Raw genomic sequence first — 26,306 nt, 5'->3', positions numbered from 1 at the left:
ACAAAATAAAGCTGTATTTCCCTCAGCAATGTTGACACCTTGAGATGCCATGAGACCTAAATTCTGAACATCATGGCATGGAGTCCATCCCAGTTTTCCATGTCTGTCATATAACCATTAATTTTATCTTTTAAACTGGTTCTATTGATCCTGTGTCCAGACAGAGGGATAATCAGTAGCCCAGCATCATGACCTGTTTGTTCTGAAGATCCTGCAGCTTCATCTTCCTAACATGGCTCCTCCTCACCCTGACTCTCATCCTGACAGGAGGAACCACAGAGCTCTGTTAGGTTAAAGCTCATCTTCTGAAGTTGGGATATTTTTCCTCCAACAGGTTCCAGAGGAATCACCTCAAACCAGATGTTGGACTGGATTTTATTTCATTCATGTCATTTGTGAATGTTAGAGCCTCATTTTCAACAGTGGAGTTATAAAGGTTGAAAAGGTTATCATTAAGTCTCATCAACATCAATATTTACACTAAATAAGAGGCAAAAAAAAATTTTAGTTTGATAAAGGAAAAGCCTCTTAGACTCTGGGCCGGACAGCACCAAACTATTTTTTTTATATTAGACAATTAATTTAATTTCACATAATTATCGCAGTAGAAGCCATTTGTTTGTTAAATACTTAATGAAACATATTTACCGTGTTTGATGTTTGTTGTAAATGACGTATACTCACAAAGAATTAGGTAATTAGTCCAAGTTTGTCGTTTATTGAACGTTCAGAAACTACAGCCGCTGTGATGCGTCACAGCAAAGGTAAAATAACCCGAACAGGTGACCAACTCAAAACCACTCACACCGTTTTACTCTCCGTCTCTCTCTCATTAAAGCACATCTGTTGCCATGGCAACCGCCTGCGCTCCACAAGCCGACTAGAGATTACTTTCAAAGCATAATATTCAGTCCGTTACGATATTAGGTTTGCAGGCTTGATATTTATTTTGAGATCATTAATAAGCACTCCCTGAACACAGCGGTGGTTGATTAGTTAATTTTAAACTCCTGCTCTGCTAGTTATTTTGGTAATGGAACTGAAACGCACAGAATTGCGCAACACCTTGTTGAAACAATGATCACTGAGATTATTATTGTTGTTGGGTCATTAATTTGAACACGTTTTGTTGACTTTTTTGTTGTTTAATAAAGTTACGAACTTTTTGATAAGGAGCCAGAGGAGGACGTGCTGGTTTCAGCGTCCTGGCGGCGCTTAGTTTGTCACCTAATGCCGAGATCGACTCAAAACCTTCTGTGATTGACATATTACAGGCCTGCTCTGGTAAAGCACGAACAGTTCAGAAACAATATGAAATGGAAAAAAAAAGTTATTTATTAACTGATTAAGTCGTGTTTTAGATTGTTCTTGAAAAATGAATCACTCACGGCTGTACAGTGAACCTGTTGATTTTTTACTGCAGACAGCTGCTCCCCTCTCTTGCAGGTACTGCGTACCCCCGCTAAATCTTTTAGGGGTACGCAGTACCCTACCCTACCCCCTTACTTTCACCCCTGCCTTTTTTTCTCTCTCACTCTATTTTGGTTTTGAAAAACTTGATTTTATAACTTTTCTTAGCAGCATAGTAACTGCCACAATCGTTCATGGCAGCTGTATTCGGATGCAGCTTCTACTGACTGCAGCTGAACAGCGTCACCGTGAAGCGCTCCAAGCAGGAGCGAACCATTTCATGCAGATCCAGGGGGGAGTTCAGGGCAAAAATGGATATGTGTTTTTTGGTCTGGGAGGGGTAACATTACATTTTTACTGCTAAAAATAATCTTTGAAAATACTATATGATTAATTTTGTGTTTGACAGGACCCTGATTTTTTAGTTTTATTTCTATGAACAAAAAATAAATAATTAATTTGTGGAGGGCCCCCAGCTGGTCAAGGCCCCTAGAACTGTCTTCACTTTTCCCCCTATACCGCGCCCCTGACCAAAATGAATAAAAAGTATTATATATTTTTTAGAAAATGTTTTATTGGAAACATGATTATTGAAATGTTGAATTAATCTGCATCTTTATCATTATTTAAAATCATATTGTAGATATCTATCATGAAAAATGAGTGATTTAATGTGTCTGTTTTTATTTCTGTGAATAACCTAGTGCATTGACAAAGCCAGAGATCTCCTGGATGCTGAGCTGACGGCCATGGCTGGAGAGAGCTACAGCCGTGCCTACGGGGTGAGCGCTCATCACACCATCGACATAAGATCACTTTTCTTTTCTCATTATACCTGGGAAACAGATTCATCACCTTGTTCTCTGACCCACTCATGCTTGGATTCATGAGTGGATTTCTTATGGCAGCTCTTGAGATTATCAGTTAAAAATAGAAAATAGCAGGCTTGGTAAAATCTAACCCTTTTGATTCTTGTATGAATAATTTATACAGTGTACCTAATTTTCTTAAAAACTCTTCATCAGACTGAACTCTGTTGGAAACTGGATTCTTGGGTCACAGAGTCAACTTTAATTTTTCTTTCAGATTGTCCTTTCAACATATTTTCCTCTTCTGTACCATATGAATGTTTCAGTTCCAATAAAGTGTGTCGCTAAAGAGTATCACTGAAGGTAATCGTGTGTGTGTTTATTTTCCAGGCCATGGTGTCCTGCCAGATGCTGTCTGAGCTGGAGGAAGTGATCCAGTACAAACTGGTGCCGGAGCGGAGGGACATCATCAGGGAAACTTGGTGGGAGAGGCTGCAGGTACTCGATGCTCAGAAAAACACACACACACACGCGCACACACACGCACACACACACACACACACACACACGTTTGTGTTGCTATCTTTGTGGGGACTTTCCATTGACTTCCATTCATTTCTACAGCCTAAACCTTACCTTTACCCTTTTCCTAACCCTAACCATCACATACCTAATCCTAACCCTAACCATAACTCAATTCATACCTTAGTCCTAACTCTGACCCCTGACCCGATAACAGGGTTTCCCCTCGTGGGGACCAGGCTCCGGTCCCCACGAGGAGCAATTGGTCCCCACAACGTAGTATATGTCAGGAAAATCGTCCCCACAAGGTATTACAAACAAGCACACACACACACACACACACACACACACGCGCGCAGCTTATAGTAATTCAAATCTTCATTCACGTGTGCAATGCAAGCATGCGATGTGAGCATGCGATGTGAAGCAGATGCTGTTGCTAATGGAAAACATCCCGTCTGCAGCCATGTGGAGACTCAGCAGTGTCTCAGACTGATCCATTGTTGCTCTCAATGTTTCTGCTCTGATTTGCTTCCAGATATTGTTTCTATAAATATGAAAACTGTTTTAGAGAAGCCATGAGTACTGGCTTCTGCTGTCTGTGTTCCCACAAGACAATCAGCAACTTTTAAAATGTTTTGTGGGATCAGTTTGATACAAAGCTTGGTTAGTCTTTGGTTTATGACAGTGATTAACAGATTCACCACACATTGCAGGACTAGGAAAACAACTTGAACCTTTTCACATTTTTCAAGTTAACAAAAGGGGGTTTTATGAAACAAATCAACACAAAGTATAAAAGTGCAGAAGTGTTTGTTGACAGGACCGCTTTAGTCTCCACAAATCCAACCTTTCTGGAACTGTGGCAGAGAAGAAAACCATTGTCGATAACAAGAAGAACTTCTGTTTACAATTTGCTGCAAGCCATGCAGCGAGACAGCAAACATGTTTCACTAGACCAGATCGAACCTTGATTCCAAAAACAGTGGAAGAAAAATAACACTACACATCACCCCTGGACAAAATGTCCCACCATACTACATGGTGGTGGCAGGATCATGCTGTGGGGAGTTGGAGCTCACTTCTCTTACTATGTGCTTTCTTGAGTTTCAATAGCTGCTTCCTTGTTCATGCACTGCTAAATGAGGGTGTATGTTTCTGTGTGTTTTTCGTCAGGGTTGTCAGCGCATTGTGGAAGACTGGCAGCGGATCCTGATGGTCCGCTCTCTCGTCATCAGCCCCCATGAAGATATGAGAACTTGGCTGAAATACGCCAGCCTTTGTGGCAAGAGCTTACGCCTGGTCAGTGCACTGACATATTTATATTGGATGGTAATAGACCATCTACTGTAATTAATAGAAGCTCTCCAGGATCCTATTCATTATCCTTATTAACAATCAACCAGAGTAGACTTCTAACTTTCCTTAACAGGAAATGATGTTTTGGCTCAGAAGAAGTTAAGTGCTGCTATAAATTAAACTTCATTTAAGTTTTTCTAAGCTGCCAGTAATAAAAGCAGTGAAGCTGACCCTGAGTCATGCCGTGTGGAAATTTAAAGTGCATATCTTCTTGATAAAACAGAGAATTTGTTCCATCTTTAACCTCACTGGTATTCCAATAAGTTGGAGAAGATGGTAGAAAGTGTTGTTATAATTAGCCACATATTAGAATCCAACATTAGTGAATGTGCTGCCATTGGAAAATAGAAAGATGCATTACACCACCAGTAAAAATCTAAAAATCTATTTTTATCTGTTTGTATTAAAGTATATGTATGAAAAACAAAGTTCTGTTCAGTTTAAGTAATTCTGCTAAATGTGCTGCATTCTCCTCCAGGCTCTGGCCCACAAGACCCTGGTGCTCCTCCTTGGTGTTGACCCCTCGAAGCAGCTCGACCACCCGCTGCCCACCACCCACCCACACGTCACATATGCATACATGAAGTACATGTGGAAGAGTAGCCGCAAGGTAGGAAAAGCCACTTGGTCACATAAAATCTGGTCATCACTTTGTTTGTTTCAGTGCAATATATCAGTATGGTCTGACTGTCTCTTTAAGGTTTCATTCAGGTTTATTAACAAGCGTAATGCTTGTCTGTTTGAGATTCAAAGAACAATTCTGTAAAATATACACATTTAATCTTATTTCTGTTTTTGTAACCTTTATTTATCCAGGATTTGTTTGTGATACTAATACAAGTTACAAGATACAAGGCAAGAGCTTACGCCTGGTCAGTGCACCGACATATTTATATTGGATGATAATAAACCATCTACTATAATTAATAGAAGCTCTCCAGGATCCTATTCATTATCATTATTAACAATCAAGATTTGTATGTGATACTAATATAAGTTACAAGATAAACATTTGATATTAAACTGGAAATACCTAAACAAAATAAGCAACTCAACAGAAAAAAGTTCAGTTTAAGAAAATCAGTCTTCCAATAAAGGAGTCTAAAAGAGCTACAAAATTACAGATGAAAGTATCAACCTTTTCATATCCTCTGTAGATTCAAAATCTACATAGTTCTACCAACCTCTGAAAAAATATCCTAGGTATTTGAAGAGTGCCCAATTTAAGGAGCACAAATTATAGCAGTTGTGTGAAGATAATGTACTCAAAGCTTTATCCTGTACATAAAAATATACCACAGTTGTTGTCTTCTAAGGCTTATTGACAGGCCAAAAAACAGAACATACATGACACCAGAACTGTAATGTTATGTGCAAGTTTTTTTCACTAAATGAATCTAGAAACTAATCTAGAGTGAATTAAACAGCATGCATTTAGATAATGTCAACATTAAGTCGGACTTTTCAAAAGAAATCAATATGTCAATAATAAAAGTTTAGCATTTTTACTAAATGCTCAGTATTTCCCCTAAAAAGATGTTTATAAGATTCTTATTTCTTGATAATATCTCTGGGCTCAACATAACAATATTAACAATTTCTGAAAAAGATTTTTGTTGTTCACATTAAGAGTCCAATTGAAGCCGAGCAGTCTGAAGTTTGTCAGCAGCCAGCATCGTAGTACAGCAAACTCAGTAAAGTATGCTGTCATCTGCATAAAAGAACACTTTAGCTAAGAATTGGAACAAAGCAGAGCCTAAGATTGTCAGTTTATTGATTCCAGGGGAAAGGGATAGGGAGTGAGTACTGGAACAGTTGACCAGGTCGTCTTACTGTCGGCAAGAAACAACGGGTTAGAACGAGAAGGTGAGTAGGTTCCAGGAATGAATCGGATAGTTTCTTACTTGGTTTGACGGTGAGAAGACATGAGCAGAGCACAGGATAGTGAGGCTTCGTTGGAGGGCGGACAGGTTGGTTAGAGTCGGGGCGAACGGAGTTCCACTTGGTCCAGTTGTTCTTTTCTTCTCCAGCTAGGTTCAGGCTCGGACCGGCAGGTCCTCTTGCGTCCCGAAGGGGAATCCACTGGAGACGGACCAATTTCAGGGGCAGAGGCGAGCACACGAGAGATGGCGTCCGACTGGTACCACCAGTGGTGTCGGGGAGGAACACACGAGGAGAGTGACTCACAACAGCGGGGTAATCGGCTCTCACAGAGCCACCGGTCAGACAGCGCACTCGGGAACGACGTAGAGACAACAGGGTCACCTGGCGTGGGAGACAACAAGGAGTTAGTATAGAGCAGGAAACAGAGGGCCTTTCTCTGAAACGATTGTTACCAAGGTAAGCAACACTCAGGCGAAGAAGAGTTGTCCAGCAGCTGCTTAAATCCTCAATCCATCCCCTCCAAACGAGCTGCAGGTTACCCCCGCAGCTTCCCAGGGGCTCAGAACCCTGGCGGCATCTTGTGGATGCAGTGGGGAATGGCAGGTGCTCCAAAGAAAATAAACTCAAAAACAGAAAAGAAAACAGAACCTGACAGTACCCCCCCACCCCCACCCCCCAAGCAGAGGACGAGGGTTGAGAGTCCTGAAAATTTCTAATAAGGGAGGGGTCTAAGATAAACGATCCAGGAACCCATGAACGTTCAGGGCCGTACCCCTCCCAGTCAACGAGGTACTAGAAGCCCCTGCCTCGCCGCTGGGAGGCAACGATCCGGCGGAAGGAGAAGGCCGGTTGGCCATCGACGTCACGGGCGGGCGGAGTGGGTTCGGCCGGAGGGCAAAGTTCACTGGACAGCACCGGCTTGATTTGAGACACATGAAAGGTTGGGTGAATGCGTAGGGACTGGGGAAGACGAAAGCGCACAGCAGAGGGACTAATGACAGCCAACACCTCGAAGGGACCAATGAACTTGGGGGACAGCTTCCTAGACATAGATTTGAGGGGAACGTCACATGTAGATAACCATACCTTCTGACCTACAAAGTATGTTGGGGCAGGGATTCTTCTACGGTTGGACAGGCGTTTATTGAGAGTGGAAGTGTTGTTTAGAGCGGTGTCCTTCCAGATCTTATGGCTTCTACGGATATGGTGTTGTACTAACGTGACCGAGGTGTTGGTTTCATCAGAGGGGAGGAGAGGTGGTTGGTACCCCAGCACACCTTCAAAAGGGGAGAGACCAGTAGCTGCGGAGATATGGCTGTTGTGTGCATACTTGACCCAGGGAAGGTAGTGGGACCAATCGTCAGGGTGACCTGAGAACTTAGAATTGTGTATCCACTGGAGGAAGCGGGATCGGACAGAAGATGGCACAAACATTTTACCTGGGGGGCAGGATTCTGGAGCTGGCTCGGCTTGTAGAGCTTGACGGATGGTATCTTCGATCTCCCAGGTGACCACCCCAACGGTGCAACTGTGAGGCAGGATTGGAGCTGGGGCCTCCTCGGAGTTGTCTGGAGAATAGACTCGGGAAAGGGCGTCAGGTTTGACATTCTTGGAACCGGGGCGATACATAATGGAGAGGTTGAATCGTGAAAAGAACAGAGACCCACGAGACTGGCGTGGATTGGATTTCTTAGCTGATTGCAGGTATGTCAGATTCTTGTGATCGGTCCAGACCAGTATGGGGTGTTCGGCTCCTTCCAGCCAGTGGCGCCACTCTTCCAGAGCTAATTTGATAGCGAGGAGCTCTCTGTCTCCCACGTCGTAATTTCTCTCTGTCGGTGAGAGTCTACGGGAGAAAAAAGCACATGGATGGAGTTTATGGTCATTGTCAGAAGTCTGGGACAAAACAGCTCCAACCCCAGTGTCGGAGGCATCAACCTCCATAATGAACTGCTTCTTGAGGTCGGGCAAACCGGGACTTGAGCTCCGCAAAGGCTGCCTCTGCTTGGGGGGTCCAGACGAACTCCCTCTTGCTGGAAGTGAGAGCGGTTAGGGGAGAAGCAGTTTGACTATAGTTACGTACAAATATTCTGTAGAAGTTCGCAAACCCCAAGAAACGCTGAAGTTGTTTACGGTTTTCAGGTTTGGACCAGTCTAGTACGGCTTTAATCTTTTCCTCTGATGCTCTAACCTGTCTGCCGTCAAGAACGTATCCGAGGAATGTTACGGATGGTCGGTGGAACTCACATTTTTCTGCTTTAACATAGAGCTTGTTCTCCAGAAGGCGTTGGAGTACCAAGCGGGAACTTGAATATATCAAGATGCCATCTAGGTAGACAAACACGAAAACATTAATGAAATCTCTGAGGACGTTGTTTACAAGGGCCTGGAAGAAAGCTGGTGCGTTAGACAAACCAAAAGGCATAACCAGATATTCGTAGTGGCCCATGGGGGTCTTAAAAGCTATCTTCCACTCATTACCTTCTCTTATGCGTAGGAGGTGATAAGCGTTTCTGAGATCTAGTTTAGTGAAGATGGTAGCATTTTGGACAGGCTCAAACGCCGAAGACAACAATGACAACGGGTACTTGTTCTTTATTGTGATCTGGTTGAGTCCTCAGTAGTCAATGCAGGGCCGGAGGGAACCATCTTTCTTTTCTACGAAGAAAAACCCTGCACCTAAAGGAGAGGACGAAGTGCGGATTATCCCTGCAGCAAGAGACCTGTTTATGTATTCCTCCATGGTATGTCGTTCGGTTCTGGAAATATTGTACAATTTGCCATTGGGTAATGGAGCGCCGGGCAGGAGGTCAATGGCGCAATCATATGGTCTGTGAGGTGGTAAAGATAATGCTTTGTCCTTACTGAAAACTGGGGCTAGATCATGGTACTCACTGGGAATGGAAGAAATGTCCGTCGGGTCCAATTCAGCAGGGGAAGTCATGGCTGGGACGGCAGAATGAAGGCAGGTACTGTGACACTTGGTGGACCATGACCTTATTTTGGCCTCGACCCAATCTATGTGTGGGTTGTGTGTGGCTAACCAGTTGAATCCCAGAACTATGGAGGAGCTGGCTGCAGGGAACACAAAGAAAGAAATCTCTTCCGTGTGATTACCTGAAATGAGTAAGCGTACAGGTTGGGTTCGGTGGGTGACTTGTGGCAGGTCTTTTCCATCAAGGGATGTGACGCGGAGAGGGACTGGAAGTGGTTCCACCCCGATGGCTAATTGCTGGGCTAAATCTGAGTTAATAAGATTCTGTTCACACCCCGAATCGATGAGGGCTGACAAGGAAAAAGGTTCATTGTTACTGAATAGGGAGACAGGAATGATGAGGCGGGATTTTACGGTATGTGTTTCCGGCAGTCTCCCCATCCTTACTGCCGGACCTGTGGGTTTAAACGAACGGGACAGTTGGCAATAACATGATTTGGCTCACCGCAGTAAAGGCAAAGCCGGGATCGCAACCTCCACTGGTGTCAACCTTGTGTGTCCCAGTTGCATGGGTTCGGGTTCAGAGGCTGAGGAAGTGGTTGATGAGTGTGGAAGAGAAGNCGGGTGTTCGGTGAGCTCGTTGAATCTGGAGATTAGTCCCCTCCGGTAGTTCGAGTTCCTTTTTGAATAGTTGCTCCAAAAATGTGGCAGTAGATTTCCCCTCTACATCTTCTGGCAGGCCGAAGATTCGCATGTTGTTTCTCCTCGATCTCCCTTCGAGGTCGGTTAATTTTTCCTGCATTCTTTGTGTTTGTTCCACCATCTTCATTAGCACCTCGTTAGCATCCGTCTTCCACTCTTCCACCTCCTCTATCCGTGCCTGTGCCTCGCTGAGGTCCGTTCGCTGTGCCTGGATCTCCCGGTCATTCTCAGACCACCTGCGGTCTATTTCTTGTCGGAATCTCACCATTTCTTCCTTCATCTCTTTCTTCAGTTCATCCTTGAACTCGGCCAGCTCCCGACACAGTTCTTGTTTCAAGTTTTTGATATCAGTTCTGATGGTGGCGAACCCGTTTTGCAGCGTCACCGTGCTATCACTTTCTTCCATTATCTCCTCTTTGTCTTCCTCGTGTTCGTTAGCTTCGCGTGTGGGTCTTTTCCTCGTTGAAGGCAACTCTTCGCTTTCGTCTTGCTTTTTATTGTTTTTCCGACTTCTTTTCATGCTCGTCCCACTCATACCTTAGTTTTACCTATCGAGTAATATTCTTATTGTGGGTTTTTTAACCGACCTCGGAGAGCTACCTAACTATGCGACCTCTCCCTCCGCCATCTTCCCGGAAGTCCCTACCAATTTTATCTTGAATGTTCATTGCATTTTTTGTAGACACCTGTGAAAATAATTTCTATTCCCATGGCTTTTTTGTTCTATGGGAAATTATTTTTTGATGATAAATACAGAAACAAGCATAAAAATCAAAACATCTACAATAGTGACAGTAATATTAATAATAAAATAATAGTCAGTGTAAAGTAGCCTACAAATTCTTTGATGGGGGGCGGTGAGGGACCTGGATAATGGCTGGGGGCGCTGGCCCAAAAAAGGTTGAGATACACTGAGCTAGAAGGTCGTGATGAGTAGAAGAATGTGTGTGTCCTCTAACTAATCATGTTTCTAATAAATACTGAATCATTATCTTCATATCCAAATAAAATAAACAGCAAAGTATTGATATTGAAAGTAAACGCTGCTTCTCACTGGGTAATTCCTGTAATAGCAGCTTTATCCAGCCAACATGTTTCACCAACGTGGCCAAAACTTTCCTAAACACTTTCAGAACATTAGTCACAGCTGCAAGGATTACATAAGTTACCAGTTAGGTTAACCAAACAAAAAATCTAAAACATTTCACACAGCAAGAGGAAAACATTAATAATGATAATTTAGTTATTGAACTCAGTTTTTAATGCTAGTCTTATACTTATTTTAAAAAATCCAAAGGTGGATTAAATGTAAGTAAAAGCAGCTGTGGGTGATCTAAACCTGTGCTTTCTAACTCTCCACTGCTCCAGCTTGTTTCATTTTTTTTGTTGTGTGATGTCTGGAGAACAGGTTGAACAAGTTCAGAGCATAACCTCTCTGTTTTATGCTTCTGTTTTCTGTTTTGATAGAATGAGCAACACAAGGCGGATGTCCCCACAATCAATGGGAATAATGTTCAGTAGAAAACCAGCTTTTACATCACACATAATAATGCAGTATTCTTTAATGTTTAGTCTTTGCTGATATTTGGTAACTAAGGCAGCAGTGGGTGGAGTCAGAACAGATGCCGTTTGGCTGCCAAAAGTATAGCGCCTGTTTGTTGAAAGTGAGGATCTCATTTGGGGGCTTAGGTAAGTGTGAGCATCAGCACTAATGCTAACACAGCCAACTGCGTTTCTCAACAGATATAAAACACAGATGAGCAGAGGAAAAAAACAATCTACTGTTGGAGAGGACATTGACTCATCATCACTGAGACAAATTTCTCAATAGATGATGAGCTGCTGTTGCATTCATTGCTTACTATTTAGATTTTCAATGATTTTAACATCTTTTATGTCCTTCTCTCCCAGCACAATGCCTTATAAATGGATAAATGGTTGTAAATGTTAAAAAGCTGACTGCTGACTATGTTGCGTCTTGACAGATTGATGCCTTCCAGCACATGCAGCACTTTGTCCAGGGAGTCCAGCAGCAAGCCCAACATGCCATAGCAGCTGAAGATCATCAGCGCAAGCAGGAGCTCCACAAGCTGATGGCCAGGTCAGTTCATGAGCTGGAGGCAGCAGCCACTGCTTTATACAGCTGGTTGTAATGGCTACAACAAAAGCACAAACAGTAGAAATGTTAATGAAATGGCAGATTGCCGTGTTTGTTTTTTCATGTGCAGATGGACAGTTGGGCTCTGTGATAACTAGACTGAGGATTCATTAGTTAAGTATTTATTGTTGTAATCTTCCAGAAAAATTACCAATCTTACATCACAATGTTCAGAAGACTCCATAAACTGACATTTCTCAGAAACTCATTCCTTGAACATTGCCCATTTGGTTTCAACTTTTCCACTTAAAGTCATGCTCTACATTTTACAGAAATGATAACTTTCCACTTTCATCTTTAAAAGCCTTGCAAATAATGTATTTACATGCACATGATACACCCTTTTATGGGATCGATCAGCACAAAGTACCACAGTATTGTGAACTATTAAATATCTATCTTACATGTTTTTTACTGAGCAATACCTGAGCAAAGTTCCCCTCCACCTGCTTCAGATCAAATTACATTGGTGACAAATGTTTGTGCAACAAAAGTTTCTTTAGGTTTAATACATTTTTGTAGAGGTCATCGAAAGTCAACCAGCCCCCCCACCCCCACATTTACAAAATCAAATGGATTTTGTGTCAGTAAGCTGTACTACAAACATTTTAGCTGCACAAACAGCAAAAATAATTCTCTAAGTTTTGTTTGATTTTTGAACTTTTTTTAAAATCTTAACGGCACAAGTTGAAATTCTTGCAGCATGTACCAGCTTAGCACAGTTTACTGTTACCACATTCTGTTTGGTTTTGTAAATATGGACAATCAGGTTGACATTTGGTGACCTCTAGAAACATTTGAAGGTTAGTGGGCGGGGCAACTTCATTCAGGTTTGAAATATTGGAAAGAAGAAATCAGTAGAGGGAAACCAAACTGAGATTGTGTGGCAAGAATTGAAAGTTGATATTTACTGGTCATCTTTTTTTTTTTTTACTTTTTCAGTTTGAGTTATGTTCTGAAAAAGGAGTAAAAATAATAATAAAAAAAAAAGTTAAAGTGATGTCTTGTCAGTGCTAAATACAAATGCATTCCATGCATTTCATAAATTTACTAGTAGAAATATTTAGTAGGTTTTTTTTAATCAAATCAAATCTTACAAAACGTTCACTAAAGTTTCTGCTTTTAATGTGACAATATGTAAAAAACAATGGTTCAACGGCTTTGAAAGGGTTTTGAAGGTACTGTAAATCTCACTTCAGGAAACACTGAAGTGTCTTGAAACTCTTGATAACAGAAGATCGAATTGAAGAAAACACTGGCATATTTTTCTGATGATGGTTCAGCGATAATTTGGAACTCCATCAAAGTCCCAGAACAGGTTGTTTACAGTTCCTCAAACTATCAGGGCTAAAATCAGCTGCATTTGGTCCTGACAAGAGGATGATTACCTTGTAAAGAGCTTGTCTGCGATTCATTGGGGGTTTTTTTCTTCATGGTGGTCAAGCAACCCAAACCAGCCAGAGGTGCGGCTTCGCATCAGACGGGTATAATCCAGGTCCCAGTAAATCATACGCCACATATGCCAACAGTGGGCTGTGTCCTCCCATCCTGTAACTCAATCGTGATGAGACTGAAGCGTGACAGCAGGCTGAAAAGGTTCTTTTTCATTTTCTATCTGCCACACAGCAGCTTTCTGAGGAATGCATGTGAGGAGAAAACACCTGTATAAAGTCAGCCAGGATGCGACGCCTCCCATCCTCACACACTTTAATGAATGCAGGTCGGGTGCTGGTATGGAGCACATCTGGACTTCTCATGTTCACATCATCTCGCACAACACTTCACTCTGACTCAATAGCTCTGCTTTCTTTCATACATTCTGTAACATCGCTGCATGTTAACAGATTTTGGAAGCAATTTTGGCATAAATCCTTTGCTAACACATGGGAAAACAAAGAAATGATGTAATGGCAATGGGGAAATTTATCAGTGGACCCCTTCAAACAGTATTCACATTATTGATAAATGGATCTACAAAAAATCTGTTTGCCATTTGCTCGCTTTAGCCTAGGTGTGTAAATTACACCACTCTGCCCCACCAGACACAACTAGCTGGACTTCTGCCTGTTAGCATCTGTTTATGCTTAATAGAGGCCTGTTCTCCTCAGTGAAGTTTCATAGCTCAACACATAAGCGACATAACCAATTAGATCATTTTTTGATGAGTTGGTGCAACATTTCCAAGTTTTCAATCATTAAAAAGTGTAACGTTTCTCAGGTAAATTGCGATATGTTTAAGCCAGTTGTTTTGTGGGAGTTAACATTAGCAAGTGTAACATTTTTGGAAAAGAAACAAACTTTGTGCTGCAGTGATTCCTTGGTTAATAGTTTTCTCCAGGAGAGAAACAAACAGAAATTGTTTCCATCATTTCTTTTGTTCATATTTAGAAGAATTGCATGAGAAAAAGGTTAGAAACTGTACAATTTGAAATAACATTCCCAAATTTGCAATGAAGTTTTGACACTCAATTGTTGTAGTTTTTGACTTTTCTGAAAGAATTCATGTGAAAAGGCCAGGTGGAAACACTTTTGTTTTGACATAGTGAACTCTCCCATCCTCTGATGGGTCCGTGCCTTACTAGAGACACAAATCTCAGAAAAATGTCTAAATCGATTCTTCCAGCATGGAGTGGAGAAATATCATGTTTCTGAGATTTGTTGCAACCTTTACATTCCGTTTATTCCAACCATGCATAGCGTCAACAACTGACAAAATTACTCTGCATTACCTGCTTTATGTCCTCCAAACCAGTAGATGGAAACATACCTTCACTTCTTTTTTCTGTTTTTGTGACATTTCAAAGGTTTGCTCAAAAATCACAACATTGGATTGAGACATGGTTAGAGAAGCACTGAACCATTAGTGCTATTTAGAGGACGAGGAACACTCTAAAAGCCTGTTAAATAAAGGATGGAATATAATGTAATGTCTAGGTTAAAGATGACACCACTGATCTTTACGTCACTACTGGATGCACAATGAATGTTGTCCTGGTCGAATTACTTCAGTCTCTTTGGTTTTCAGTTTTTATGTCTTTATGGTATATTTATTGTCTCGTTAACTGACTAGATTCCTCATGTATTGTCAATGAAGAAAGCAAAAGTTCATCAACATGGCAATGTGAATTTATGTGGAAGCATTTATACAGTGAAAGAACTGAACCTTGTGGTCCTCCTTGTCTGACTGTGGTTAGATGTATTAACATGAACAGACCGGCATCTGTCAGGTGAAAAATACTCTGAACTCCCAACAAAGCAAACAATGATGACTTTGACGTTTGACTTTAGTGACTTTTATAACCTACAAAATGTTTTTTTCAGTTAAATGTTTGAAAATATCTAACAGTTTTTGTTTATACAATGTTATAATGGAGGCTACATGTGAATGAAGATTTGAACTACTATAAGCTCGCTCTGTGTGTGTGTGTGTGTGTGCTGTGTGCGTGCATGCGTGTGTGTGCTGTGTGCGTGCATGCGTGTGTGTGTGTTTCCACCATGTAGGTGCTTCTTAAAGCTGGGGGAGTGGCAGCTCAGCCTGCAAGGCATCAATGAGAGCACCATCCCTAAAGTCCTTCAGTATTACAGCAGTTCAACAGAGCATGACCGCAGCTGGTACAAGGTCAGTCCCCGCCCTCCACCCTTCAACCTCTCACCTTCAGCTCCTGCCTGGTGCCAATAAAATCCGAGCTGTGCCAGAGAGGAAATCTCTGTCGGTGAATATTAGACACTCCATGTTGTCACTTTTTTTTTAAAGCTTTTTGTTTTCCGTGGCTCATTTATATTCCTTGTTAAACGGAAGTATTTAAAACCCGTTGTCTGTTTTTAAGGCATTAGCTAACAACACAGCTGTCAGCATTTCCTCCACTGTGTGTGTGCGTTTGTTTGTAATACCTTGTAGGGACCATTTTCCTGACACATACTACATTGTGGGGACCCACTCCTCCTTGTGGGGACTGAAGCCTGGCCTCACAAGGGGAAATGCTGCTTTTGGGTCAGGTGTTACATTTAGGACTTAGGTGTGAATTGAATTTTGGTTAGGGTTAGGAACCAAAACTCAATTACATTACATTACATTCCAGAGGGCAGGGGTTGACAACCCAAAATGTTGAACGAGTCATATTGGACCAAAACAACAAAAAACAAATCTGTCTGGAGCCAAAAAAAAAAGAAAAGCCTTACATAAGGCTTATGATGAAGGCAACACAGGCTTTAAGTGTTTATATTAGCTAAATAGCTAATATAATAGCTAATATAAACACTTAAAGCCTAAGTTTTAATAGGCTAACACTAAGTGTTTGATAATAGGCTAAATAGCATATTATCAAAACGATTAAGTGTATACATTCATGAGCATTCATGATTAAATGCTTATATTCCCTGCTGTGCGTCCTGGAAGGAATGACGCACCACGTGACTACTCTGTTGTACGATGGTCTAAAAATAGTCTAAAAAAATAGTCTAACAAAGTATATAAAATTTAATTAATACAGTTTAAGTTTGATTCGGTCCATGAATTGTAGAATCTCTCTTAGCTATTTTCCTCTTTTCTCTTTTGCTATCCATGGCCCACCACACACCCTTCAGTTTGTTTACAATAGCCACCTGCCTCGCACCCCGCCCAGCTGAAAGAAACGTGTCACAGGCTATAACCCAAATCTTTGTTGATGGAAATGTTGAAATTTTATATTTATTCTTCACATTTTTACAGCATTGGAAAACATTAAGAATGATTGTGTCATGTTTGTCCTCCTACAGAAACCATATTAAAACAAAAAATATATTTCCCACCCCCATCCTTTTCAATTTTCAAACATTTTTGAAAAAGCTCCATGGAGCCACTAGGGCAGCGCTAAAGAGCCGCGGGTTGCCGACCCCCGGGTTAGGGTTAGGATAGGGGTAAGGTTTAGGCTGTAGAAATGAGTGGAAGTCAATGAAAAGTCCCCAAAAATATAGCCATGCGAACGTGTGTGTATGTGTGTGTGTTTGTCCGTCCCATACTTTCTCCTTATTTATCTTGAGCAACTGGTTTCTAAAATGAATGTAGACTGGTAGTGAGCTTCCTGTATCGAACTTACAGCTCTGGATCATAAATTTCAGTTCTGTAGGAACTGCAATTTCCTACAGAACTGCAATTGATGTCACAAATAAATGATGTTTATTTGTGACATCATTTCCAAACTGGAAATGATGTCACAAATGTGGAAATCATTTCCCACTTATCTAAGACAGACGGTAAGCATTTTTCTGCAGGCCTGGCATGCGTGGGCCGTCATGAACTTCGAGGCAGTGCTGCACTACAAGCATCAGAACCAGGGTCGCAATGAGAAGAAGAAACGGCGACACGCCAGTGGGGCGAGCGCCGCCAGCGAGGCCAGCAACAGCGACAGTGAGGTGGACAGCGCCGACCACAGTCCCATGCCCTCACCGGGCCAGAAGAAGGTCAACGAGGTGAGAGCCCACCGTCTGCTGTGAAAGCTTCTGGTTCGGTCCGTTTGAAAGCGTTGCCTTGTTTTCTGGCCTTTGATAGGACCTCTCAAAGACTTTGCTGCTCTACACAGTACCTGCTGTTCAGGGTTTCTTCCGCTCCATTTCCCTCTCCAGAGGAAATAACCTGCAGGACACACTCAGGTGAGAGAAACAACTAGAATACAAACAAGGCAAGCGGTCAGACTTTACCGTTTATGTGAAGGCCTGGCTGATTTCCCCATGTTAGTAAAGGGTGGCCCTCTAGTGGCTGATATCACTCTGCTCTGAGAGGAGATGTGAGTTCACTGCGTGTTTTAACTTTCAGGGTTTTGACGTTGTGGTTTGATTACGGCCACTGGCCTGAGGTGAACGAAGCTTTGGTGGAGGGAATCAAGACCATTCAGATAGACACCTGGTTACAGGTAATGTGCACAGCTATTTACTCTTTTTTTGCTTTATTTTTTATTTTTCTGCCCATTGGTGGAAACAAAGACACGATCAACACTTTTAAAGCAAAAATAGGGTCAGCCCTAAATCAATCCAAAAGAGAAAATTGGCAGAAGTTTAACATGTACATTATTTTCCATTGAAAAAATAATCAGAATAAACAGAGAGGGGAGCAATGTAGCAATGATTGGCCTAAAAAATATATCAGACAACTTTTTAAAGTAGTAAGCCTTGTATTAAAGACAATTTGATGTTTCTATTTCTATCAATAAAAATGAAAATAGTTGACAAATAATGTTTAAAAAAGTATTTAACTGGGTTTCCATGCAGTCTTGGAAAATATAAAATTAAATATTTTCCATGTTCAGATAAGTATGGAAAAGAAAAAAACTCTGGATTATGTAGACAATTGTTAGTTTTCTAGAATCTTTCTACAAACTTCATGTTTGCTGCAAAATAAAAAAGTTGTTTAAGAACTATTTCTTTTCCTCACAGTAAATGTTTGGTCTTAAAATGTAGACTTTTTCAAGGCATGGAAAAGTGTGGTGGTATGCAACTTCTGTAAAATAAATTTTTTGCATATTTGCTCAAAATGTTACCATGTTGTAAGACCATGAAACTGATAATGTGTGAAAAGATAAACCTCCTTCCTCCCTGAGCTGCTACTGTCTGGAGAAACACACCGCTCCTAGTCAAAAACGACCAATCAGAGCCAACAGGACGGACTTAATGCTGTCAATCATGCTTTTAAGCGCACTGCTCTGTGTGCTAATGGCACAGAAAAAGCTTAATGTTCCAGGAAAACTATTTCTTCTCCTTTATTGATGGCCATGCTAACTAGCCATAGCACTCACAACAGGCTATGTTGTGGGAAGCTAGCTCTAGCCTAGTAGAGATGACACGATGATGATTGGCAGTGTTAAGCCCCTTCTCTTGGCTCTGATTGGTTGTTTTTGACTGAACTGCATATTGCTTGGTATATTTTTCTGTCATGATACAGTGGCAGTTCTAACAAATATGTAAAAACATATTTCTGTAAAAAGTTAAATACGGCAGCTTTAAAACTGAGGTAGCGCTGACTTAGTCAGGCTTCTGTGGCGTGTTTTGAATGTGTTGAGTTTCTTGTTTTCCTTTCCCAGGTGATTCCTCAGCTCATAGCTCGTATTGACACGCCTCGAGCACTGGTTGGCCGTCTCATCCACCAGCTGCTGACAGACATCGGCCGTTACCATCCGCAGGTACTCTGCCACGGATTCTCACCTACACAACATGGAACGTATACAACACTACACTTTGTTGATTGTTTTACTGTTTTTTTAGGCTTTGATCTACCCGCTCACCGTGGCCTCAAAGTCCACCACCACCGCTCGGCACAATGCTGCTAACAAGATCCTGAAGAACATGTGTGAACACTGCAACACCCTGGTTCAACAAGCAATGATGGTAGAGACTGAATTATTTACAGAAACTATTATCCTTCCAAGTATCCAGCTTTTAGAATAGAAGGAAGCAAAGTGAAACATTATTTTAATCACAGCTGAGCACAGATAACAAAACAAATGTAGGAATTGTGAACTTCATTCACTGAATGAACTCATTTCAAATGTGTTGCTGGGTAAAGGACAGGAGCAAGAAATGGCTGAAAAAGCCAGGCTGTCCATAAAACATTAAACTGGGAGAACATGGTGCAGCTAAGTGAGTAAATTAATATCAGGTCAAATGTGATCAGCTATGAAAGGTTATCTTAGAGAGGCAGAGGAAGGACAGCAGAGGAGCTGCAGTGTGAAGAGAGGGTTCAATGCGTCAAAAACAACATGGAGGCTTTTCATCTGAAGTGAATGACATCATCAACAGATTCAGTATCTGGACATGTTTGTGTTGAGGACAAGGCCACAGACCTTTGTTTAAAGCCTGCTGACTTCGGACCCCAGATGTGGCCTCACTTTGCAGGATTGCATTGCTGATGGGGGTAAATGGAACCAGGAATCCAGATTTCACATCCTTGTTGTTCCACACAGACGTTTTTATTTCTCTAAGGCTCATAATTTGGGTCAGATGAATTAAAACAGGGGTCCAACATGTGGCCATTTGAGGCCCTTGGAATGATCTTGGCCCCCAACTGCAGATCAAGAATGATACAAACAAATGGAGACTTTTTGTAAGTTTCCATTGCAGGTTTATATATTCCTAAATGGAAATGTTGAGCACAACACAAAGAACTTTTCTTTCAGCAGCATTTTTTTTCTTTTATTGTTATTTTGTAGTAAGTCAGGACACAAACAGCAGAGGCGACGCCAGAAAACTTTCACAGGGCTGGCCAGAACAAGCCAGTAAATATTTTAGGGGGGAACAGCTAAAGAATAAATATACATGTGTTATTGTATTTATTTATATTTTGGATTTTACATTTATGTCGTCATTTAAGAAGATGAATTTGTATGTCTTTCTAGGACATGAACATGATTCTCTGGGCAACATTTTCAAGAGGGAGCCATGGGCCCCTTATTTCCCTACTCGGGGACGCCTCTGGCAATCCAAAGACTTTTAGCTTAACATGCGACTTGGCCACACCCATCCATCCATTTTCTATATACTCTTGTCCTTAATGGACCTTACCAAACTCCGCCCAGAAACGCCCCCTAAAATCCCACGTGGCTGCATGGCTCACAAACAAAGCCTCGCGGAGCTTAGTTTCTATGTGTAAACATGGCGTCTTTCATTTCGACTGACTCTGCAGAGTATTTCTGAGTCGATTAGTGTAGTGCATTTCTGCCGGATTTCCACAAAATATCAGCCACGACAATGAACAGGGGAACCAACAAGTTCATGTCATCTTTTTTAGATGAAATCAAGGTGTTTGAGCCACGCGATGCCTCCAACATTGTGCGCGTCACAGCGAAATGCTACCGGTCGATGAGGAAAACGAAAGTTACGACTGTAACTACGGTTCTATGAATTCTGGATGACCGCCAGAGGCGGTGCTTAAAGCACTGAATGATCACTCTTGCGCATGCACAGGTCGAGAATCTTATACCAACATGGTCACGTGTGACCCCCGGTGACACCGGTAAGTCTATATAGTCACGTGACAATGACAGCTCAGTTCCTTAATCTTCTCGCGAAACACGATGATTCCGAGGGACCGAACGCTCTGGCGGTCATCTGGGATTCATAGAAGCGTAGTTACAGTCGTAACTTGCGTTCTATTTCATCCCTACTGACCACCAGAGGCGGTGCTTAAAGCACTGGATGATGATTACCAACAGAGTCCTGAGGAATCACACACAGAAAAGAAACAATCCCAAACATGCCCACCTCACTGGGATGACGAACGCTGGGACAGGATCCCCTCCAGTGGGTGAAAGGCGGCCAGGTTTACCCTGTAGAACCTAGCAAAAATATTTGGAGATGACCAGGAGGCTGCTGCACGGATAGCTTCCAGAGTGACCCCAGTCATAGCGGCCCATGACACACTAATGCTCCTGGTGGAGTGGCACCGCACACCAGCAGGCGGTTGGTGGCCCTGTAGAACGTACGCTTGTTCCACCACATACACAATCCAATGTGCAAGACGCTGCTTGGAAAGGGCCTGCCCCTTGCGGGGCCCTGCATAGCAAACAAACAGACTATCAGACTGCCGCAGAGAAGCTGTGACTCTGACATACGGCTCCAGTGCCCGAACAGGGCAGAGAGGTTCATCAGGCCCACCAGTGTCAAAGCGAGCAAGCTGGAGGGGCACAGAGTGGCTCGCAGATGAGGCCACCTTAGGAAGAAACGTCACGTCAGGCCAATTAGTAACGCCAGAGCCAGCTGGGTTCCAATGGAAACAAGACTCGTGAACAGACAGCGCATGTAGTTCACCCACCCGCTTCGCCAAAGCCATGGCAAGGAGAAAGGCAGTCTTTTTTGACAAATACTCAAGGCTCACCTCTGCCAAGGGCTCAAATGGGGGATATTGCAGTGCAGTGAGGATGAGAGAGAGGTCCCACACAGGTACGACAGGGCGCAAGGGAGGGTGCAAGTGCCGGGTACCCCTCAGAAACAAAGAAACGTCTTTGTGACGGCCTATCGTCTATCCATTCACCACCACATGCCAACAAGAGATGGCAGCCACATACACTTTCAGAGTGGACGGAGACCGACCTTGAGAAAGCAGTGCTTGAAGGAAGGTTAAAACAACCAAAATAGAACAGTGTACAGGATCCTCATGTCTAGCATGACACCAACTGCTAAAAACTTTCCACTTATGAGTGTACATCAGCCGCGTCGAAGGGGCCCTGGTGTTAGTCATTGTATGCCCGACATCTCCGTCATACTCTGAGAAGGAGATGCCGGGCCTCGTAGCGGCCAAACCCAGAGCTGGAGAGGCGACTGGGATTGGGATGCAGGGTCCGACCCCCCAGCTGTGACAGAAGGTCCTTCCGGTGGGGAAGAGGCATTAGAGATCTGCAACAGAGCCTGTGCAGCAGTGGAAACCAGGTTCTCCCTGGCCAAAAGGGGGCCACTAGAAGGACCTGATGCCCCTCCTGAAGGACTCTCAGGAGTGTTGGGCCTGTCAGGGGAAGCGGCGGAAAAGCATAGAGCAACACTCTTGGCCAATCGTGTGCCAGTGCATCCTGACCCAGAGGACTGGCAGTGTCTGCCAGGGAGAACCAAAGCGGGCAATGTGTTGTCTCTCGGGACGCAAACAGGTCCACAGCTGCTATGCTGTATTTCTCCCAAATGACCCCCACTACCTCCGGGTGGAGCCTCCACTCCCCCGGTGGTGGGTGTCCCAAGACAGAATATCGGTCAGGACATTCTGCACCCCTGGAATGTGGGCCGCCCTTAGGCTGGAAAAAAGAGGGGCTGCCCAGGTCAAGAGCTTCTGGGTCAGCCTCAGCAATGTTATCGACCACGTACCCCCTTGATGGTTGATATGAAAAACCACCGAAGTATTGTCCGACCGCACCAGGACATGCCTTCCGCGCAGGCCCGGGAGGAAGTGTCGCAAAGCCCGTTGCACAGCCTCCAACTCCAAGGCGTTGATGTGCTGCAGTCTTTCCCGCAGAGACCATGTCCTCTGGGCGATCTGTCGCTGCCACGACGCCCCCCATCCTGTGGTGGATGCGTCAGTAGAGACAACTTCTCGACGAGCCGGCAGCGAGCCCAGCGGAACCCCTTTGGTCATAAACTCGGCCTCTGAGCCAGTGACCCGAGGCATTGATTGGACACCAGCAGTTTCCGGCAGCGGTGCAGCGTACAAGATGGGTCCAGTCTCAGGTTGTTGAGCCACATCTGTAGCGGTCGCAGAGACAACAATCCCAGGGGCACTACTGTAGCAGCAGCAGTCAGCTTGCCCAACAGACGAAGGTAAGCAATAAATCACCCATGAATCGGGGGGTGCGCAGCCTGGTCGAAAGGAAGGCAGCATTTCCAGAATGCCCTCGACACGCTGAGGCGACGGGCGAGCAGTCATAGTGAGGGAGTCCATTGTGATCCCAAGAAAGGTGACCTCCTGAGAAGAAACCAAGTTGCTCTTCTGGAAGTTCACACGAAGACACAACAAGTCTATATGATGGAGTAATGTGCGTGTGTCCGCCGCCTGAGCTTCTGTGGGCGCACAAATGAGCCAATCGTCCAAGTAAGGCAGGATCTTCAACCCCTTGGCCTGCAGAGGACACAGGGCTGCAGCCACGCACCGAGTGAACACACGCGAGGACAGAGAGAGGCCGAATGGAAGAACTCTGAACTGAAAATGCTTTCCCTGAAATGCAAAGCGGAGAAACTGCCAATGGTGTGGTGCAATCTGAACATGAAAGTAGGCGTCCTTCAAGTTGACCAAGGTGAACCAGTCGCCTGGGGAGATTGTCTGAAGCACATCCCTGATGCTCAACATGTGAAAAGGGATAGTCTTCAAAAACACATTGAGAGACCGCTTAGGTCCAAAATCGGGCGGAATCCGCCAGTCTTTTCGGGACTAAAAAATACTTTGAGTAAAAGCCCCCTGGATCCCGCAGGGGGTCGACAGGCAATATAGTGCCTTTGGCCAGCAAGGCGTCTATCTCGTGGCTCAGAGCCTGAGCCTTTACCTGGTCGTGATGACAGTGATTTGTCATCTTGACTCGACCAGGAAAAGGAGGGTGGCAGCGGAACTGTAGTGTGTAACCCCGAGTAAGTGTAGATACCACCCATGAATCGGGAATAAGAGCGGTCCAGCAACTGAGCTGGTCCGGGGTAAAGTGTCCCACCGCCAGCTGGGTATCATTTCCGAATGCCCCTGCCCTTAAGAGGGCAGGAGGGTTGCCGAGTGGACTGCCGGGGTTGAGAAGCAATGCGAGCCCGACCTCTGGAAACATCCCACCGGCCAGGAGGAGGCCCTGCAGCAGGCCCTGGCTGCCCCATGGAGGGTGTAGACGGGGCTGGATAAGTGCGTGAAAAAGACGCAGAGGCACTCCCAGCAGGGCGCTGCAATCGCCTGCGATGAAGGCCGGCCAGCTGCTGCCTGGTATGAGAAGCCTGGGCCGACCGCTCCAAGGCTGCAAGCGCAGCAGAACCAAACAACTCCCCAGGGACCACTGGAAGACTCATCAGGGTCCTTCTACAGGCTTCAGTAAGAGGAGACTGTGCCAGCCAGACCTGGCGTCATGCTTGGACAAGGGTAGACAGGACACGGCCAACTTCCCTTGACAAAAGAGCAAACGCATGAAGAGATGCGCCCATCAACCCTTGAGTAGGCGCATCAATCGCCAAGCCCTCCAGAGAGGCTGAGAGACCCAGTAACAAATGCGACAATGAATTACCGAGTCGCCCCAATTGAGCCCCCAAGTCATAAGCTCTACAGAGCAGATCATCAGTCACACGACACTGATGACGAGGACACCTAGCATTAGCTCTCAGAACCTCATCTGGAGCCACAATGAGGGATGCTATGGCAGGTTCGACAGAAGGCATATGACCCAAGCCAAATTTGTGCGCATCCTGCATGGCTGCCAGGGCCCTGCTATCAGAGGTTGGCCGTGAAAAGGCCCTATTGTCTGCCCAACAGGCATGAACGTCCTTCACATAGTCGGCAGATGGGGGAACTATAAAGGACAACCTAGTAGTAGGACGCCGAAAGAAAGCACTGGAAGCATCAGGCTGGCTCTGTGGAGCATCGATCGATCGAATCATCCTCTTCCGATTGAGAGTAGGAAGAGATACGCGAACTGGCTGTTGACATATGCGAGCCAGATTCAAACTGATCTTGAAAATCAGTTCCAGACGCTGCCAGGGATATAGCATCATCCTCTAAAACGGAGAGCTCTGAACTCATGCTCTGCCCTGGGTGCGGGTCTCCAGTCAGACCAGAGCTACCACCGTCTGTAAGGGACTCGAGCAGTGCTTTCATCTGCTCCAACTCAGAAGCAAGATGGGCCACCTGCCCAGATAGGCCCTCCGAATCCCTGGAGCTCTTCTTGGTCCTCTTACATGGAGGTTCCATAGCCTCAGGAGCCATACGCTTCACAGGCTGGCTGGCACCTTGAAAGTCAGCCAAACGAGCACTACGCAGGGACAAGGGCAGAACAGAACAATTAGGGCAGGCTGCATCAGTCAAGGTGATCTGGCCCCAAACAAGAGGGACACAGGTCATGCCCATCCTCCAACTGGAGAGGGGCCAAACAGTCTCTGCAGTCTGGCATGTCCAGCATCTCACGCTCACAAGACGAGGTCAGGTGGAGCTGAAATCGCCACTCTTGACACTTAGCGTAATGGACTAGGGAACCCAGTCGAGCAGAAAACGCCACCAGGGGTTCCAAGCAGAAAAAAAAGCTGCAAGGAGCACTACGACCACGGTTGCACGGTTGCAATATTGTATGAGGCAAGCCGAACATGGCTGCACAACGTTAACAAAAGCAAGCCCGAAAACGGCTGCAATTAAGCAAATACAGGCGAGCCGAGCGCGGCTGCATAACGTAAACAAAAAGCAAGCCCGAAAATGGCTGCGATTAAACAAATATAGGCGAGCCGAACATGGCTGCACAACGTTAACAAAAGCAAGCCCGAAAATGGCTGCGATTAAACAAATATAGGCAAGCCAAACACGGCTGCACAACGTTAACAAAAAGCAAGCCCAAAAACGGCTGCAATCAAGCAAAATATAGGTGAGCCGACACAGCTGCACAACGATAACAAAAAGCAAGCCCGAAAACGGCTGCAATTAAACAAAATATAGGCAAGCTGAACACGGCTGCACAACGTTAACAAAAAGCAAGCCGAAGCGGCTATAATACAAGGCAAGCCAACTCAGCGGCACAATAAAAGGAAAAGTGTTAATCCACAGTACTCAGCCACGCCCCTAACTCCTCCCACTCCAGTGGACTGACTACTGACCAGCTCTCCATCTCACAGGTCCGAAAAGCCTCTAATTCCTGGGTATTACCGCAAATAAGAATGTAGAGAACTTTTGTTTAAGCTGGAAGCGAGAAAGATTCGTCTAAGCTCTAACTACCTTCATCCAGACGTTATGACCCGCTTCAGTCTATGATTCAGACATCGGAGTAGCCCCGCCGGTGTCCGAGCTCATAAACCACGTTTGTTCACGGTAGCTCTTTCCCTGTTATTAACCTGCACTTCTTACCGCTTAGATAATTTT

At 44.2% G+C, this 26,306-nt stretch overlaps 1 protein-coding gene across 2 annotated transcripts in view; it reads left to right on the top strand.

Moving 5' to 3' along the window:
* mtor (mechanistic target of rapamycin kinase) overlaps nt 1–26,306 on the top strand; it is a 196,556-nt gene that overhangs the window by 125,684 nt on the left and 44,566 nt on the right. For both annotated transcript variants that reach the window (XM_007558375.2, XM_007558366.2), the window contains exons 33-43: nt 2,115–2,192; nt 2,610–2,717; nt 3,918–4,043; nt 4,579–4,710; nt 11,607–11,722; nt 15,281–15,398; nt 17,030–17,227; nt 17,307–17,407; nt 17,571–17,667; nt 18,832–18,930; nt 19,013–19,135. In XM_007558375.2, coding sequence (XP_007558437.1) covers nt 2,115–2,192; nt 2,610–2,717; nt 3,918–4,043; nt 4,579–4,710; nt 11,607–11,722; nt 15,281–15,398; nt 17,030–17,227; nt 17,307–17,407; nt 17,571–17,667; nt 18,832–18,930; nt 19,013–19,135 — 1,296 coding nt within the window. The remainder of the gene's footprint in view (nt 1–2,114; nt 2,193–2,609; nt 2,718–3,917; nt 4,044–4,578; nt 4,711–11,606; nt 11,723–15,280; nt 15,399–17,029; nt 17,228–17,306; nt 17,408–17,570; nt 17,668–18,831; nt 18,931–19,012; nt 19,136–26,306) is intronic.

Source organism: Poecilia formosa, unplaced genomic scaffold, assembly GCF_000485575.1.
Source record: "Poecilia formosa unplaced genomic scaffold, Poecilia_formosa-5.1.2 Scaffold4, whole genome shotgun sequence".
Lineage (NCBI taxonomy): Eukaryota > Metazoa > Chordata > Actinopteri > Cyprinodontiformes > Poeciliidae > Poecilia > Poecilia formosa.
This window is presented reverse-complemented; position numbering and strand designations above follow the sequence as displayed.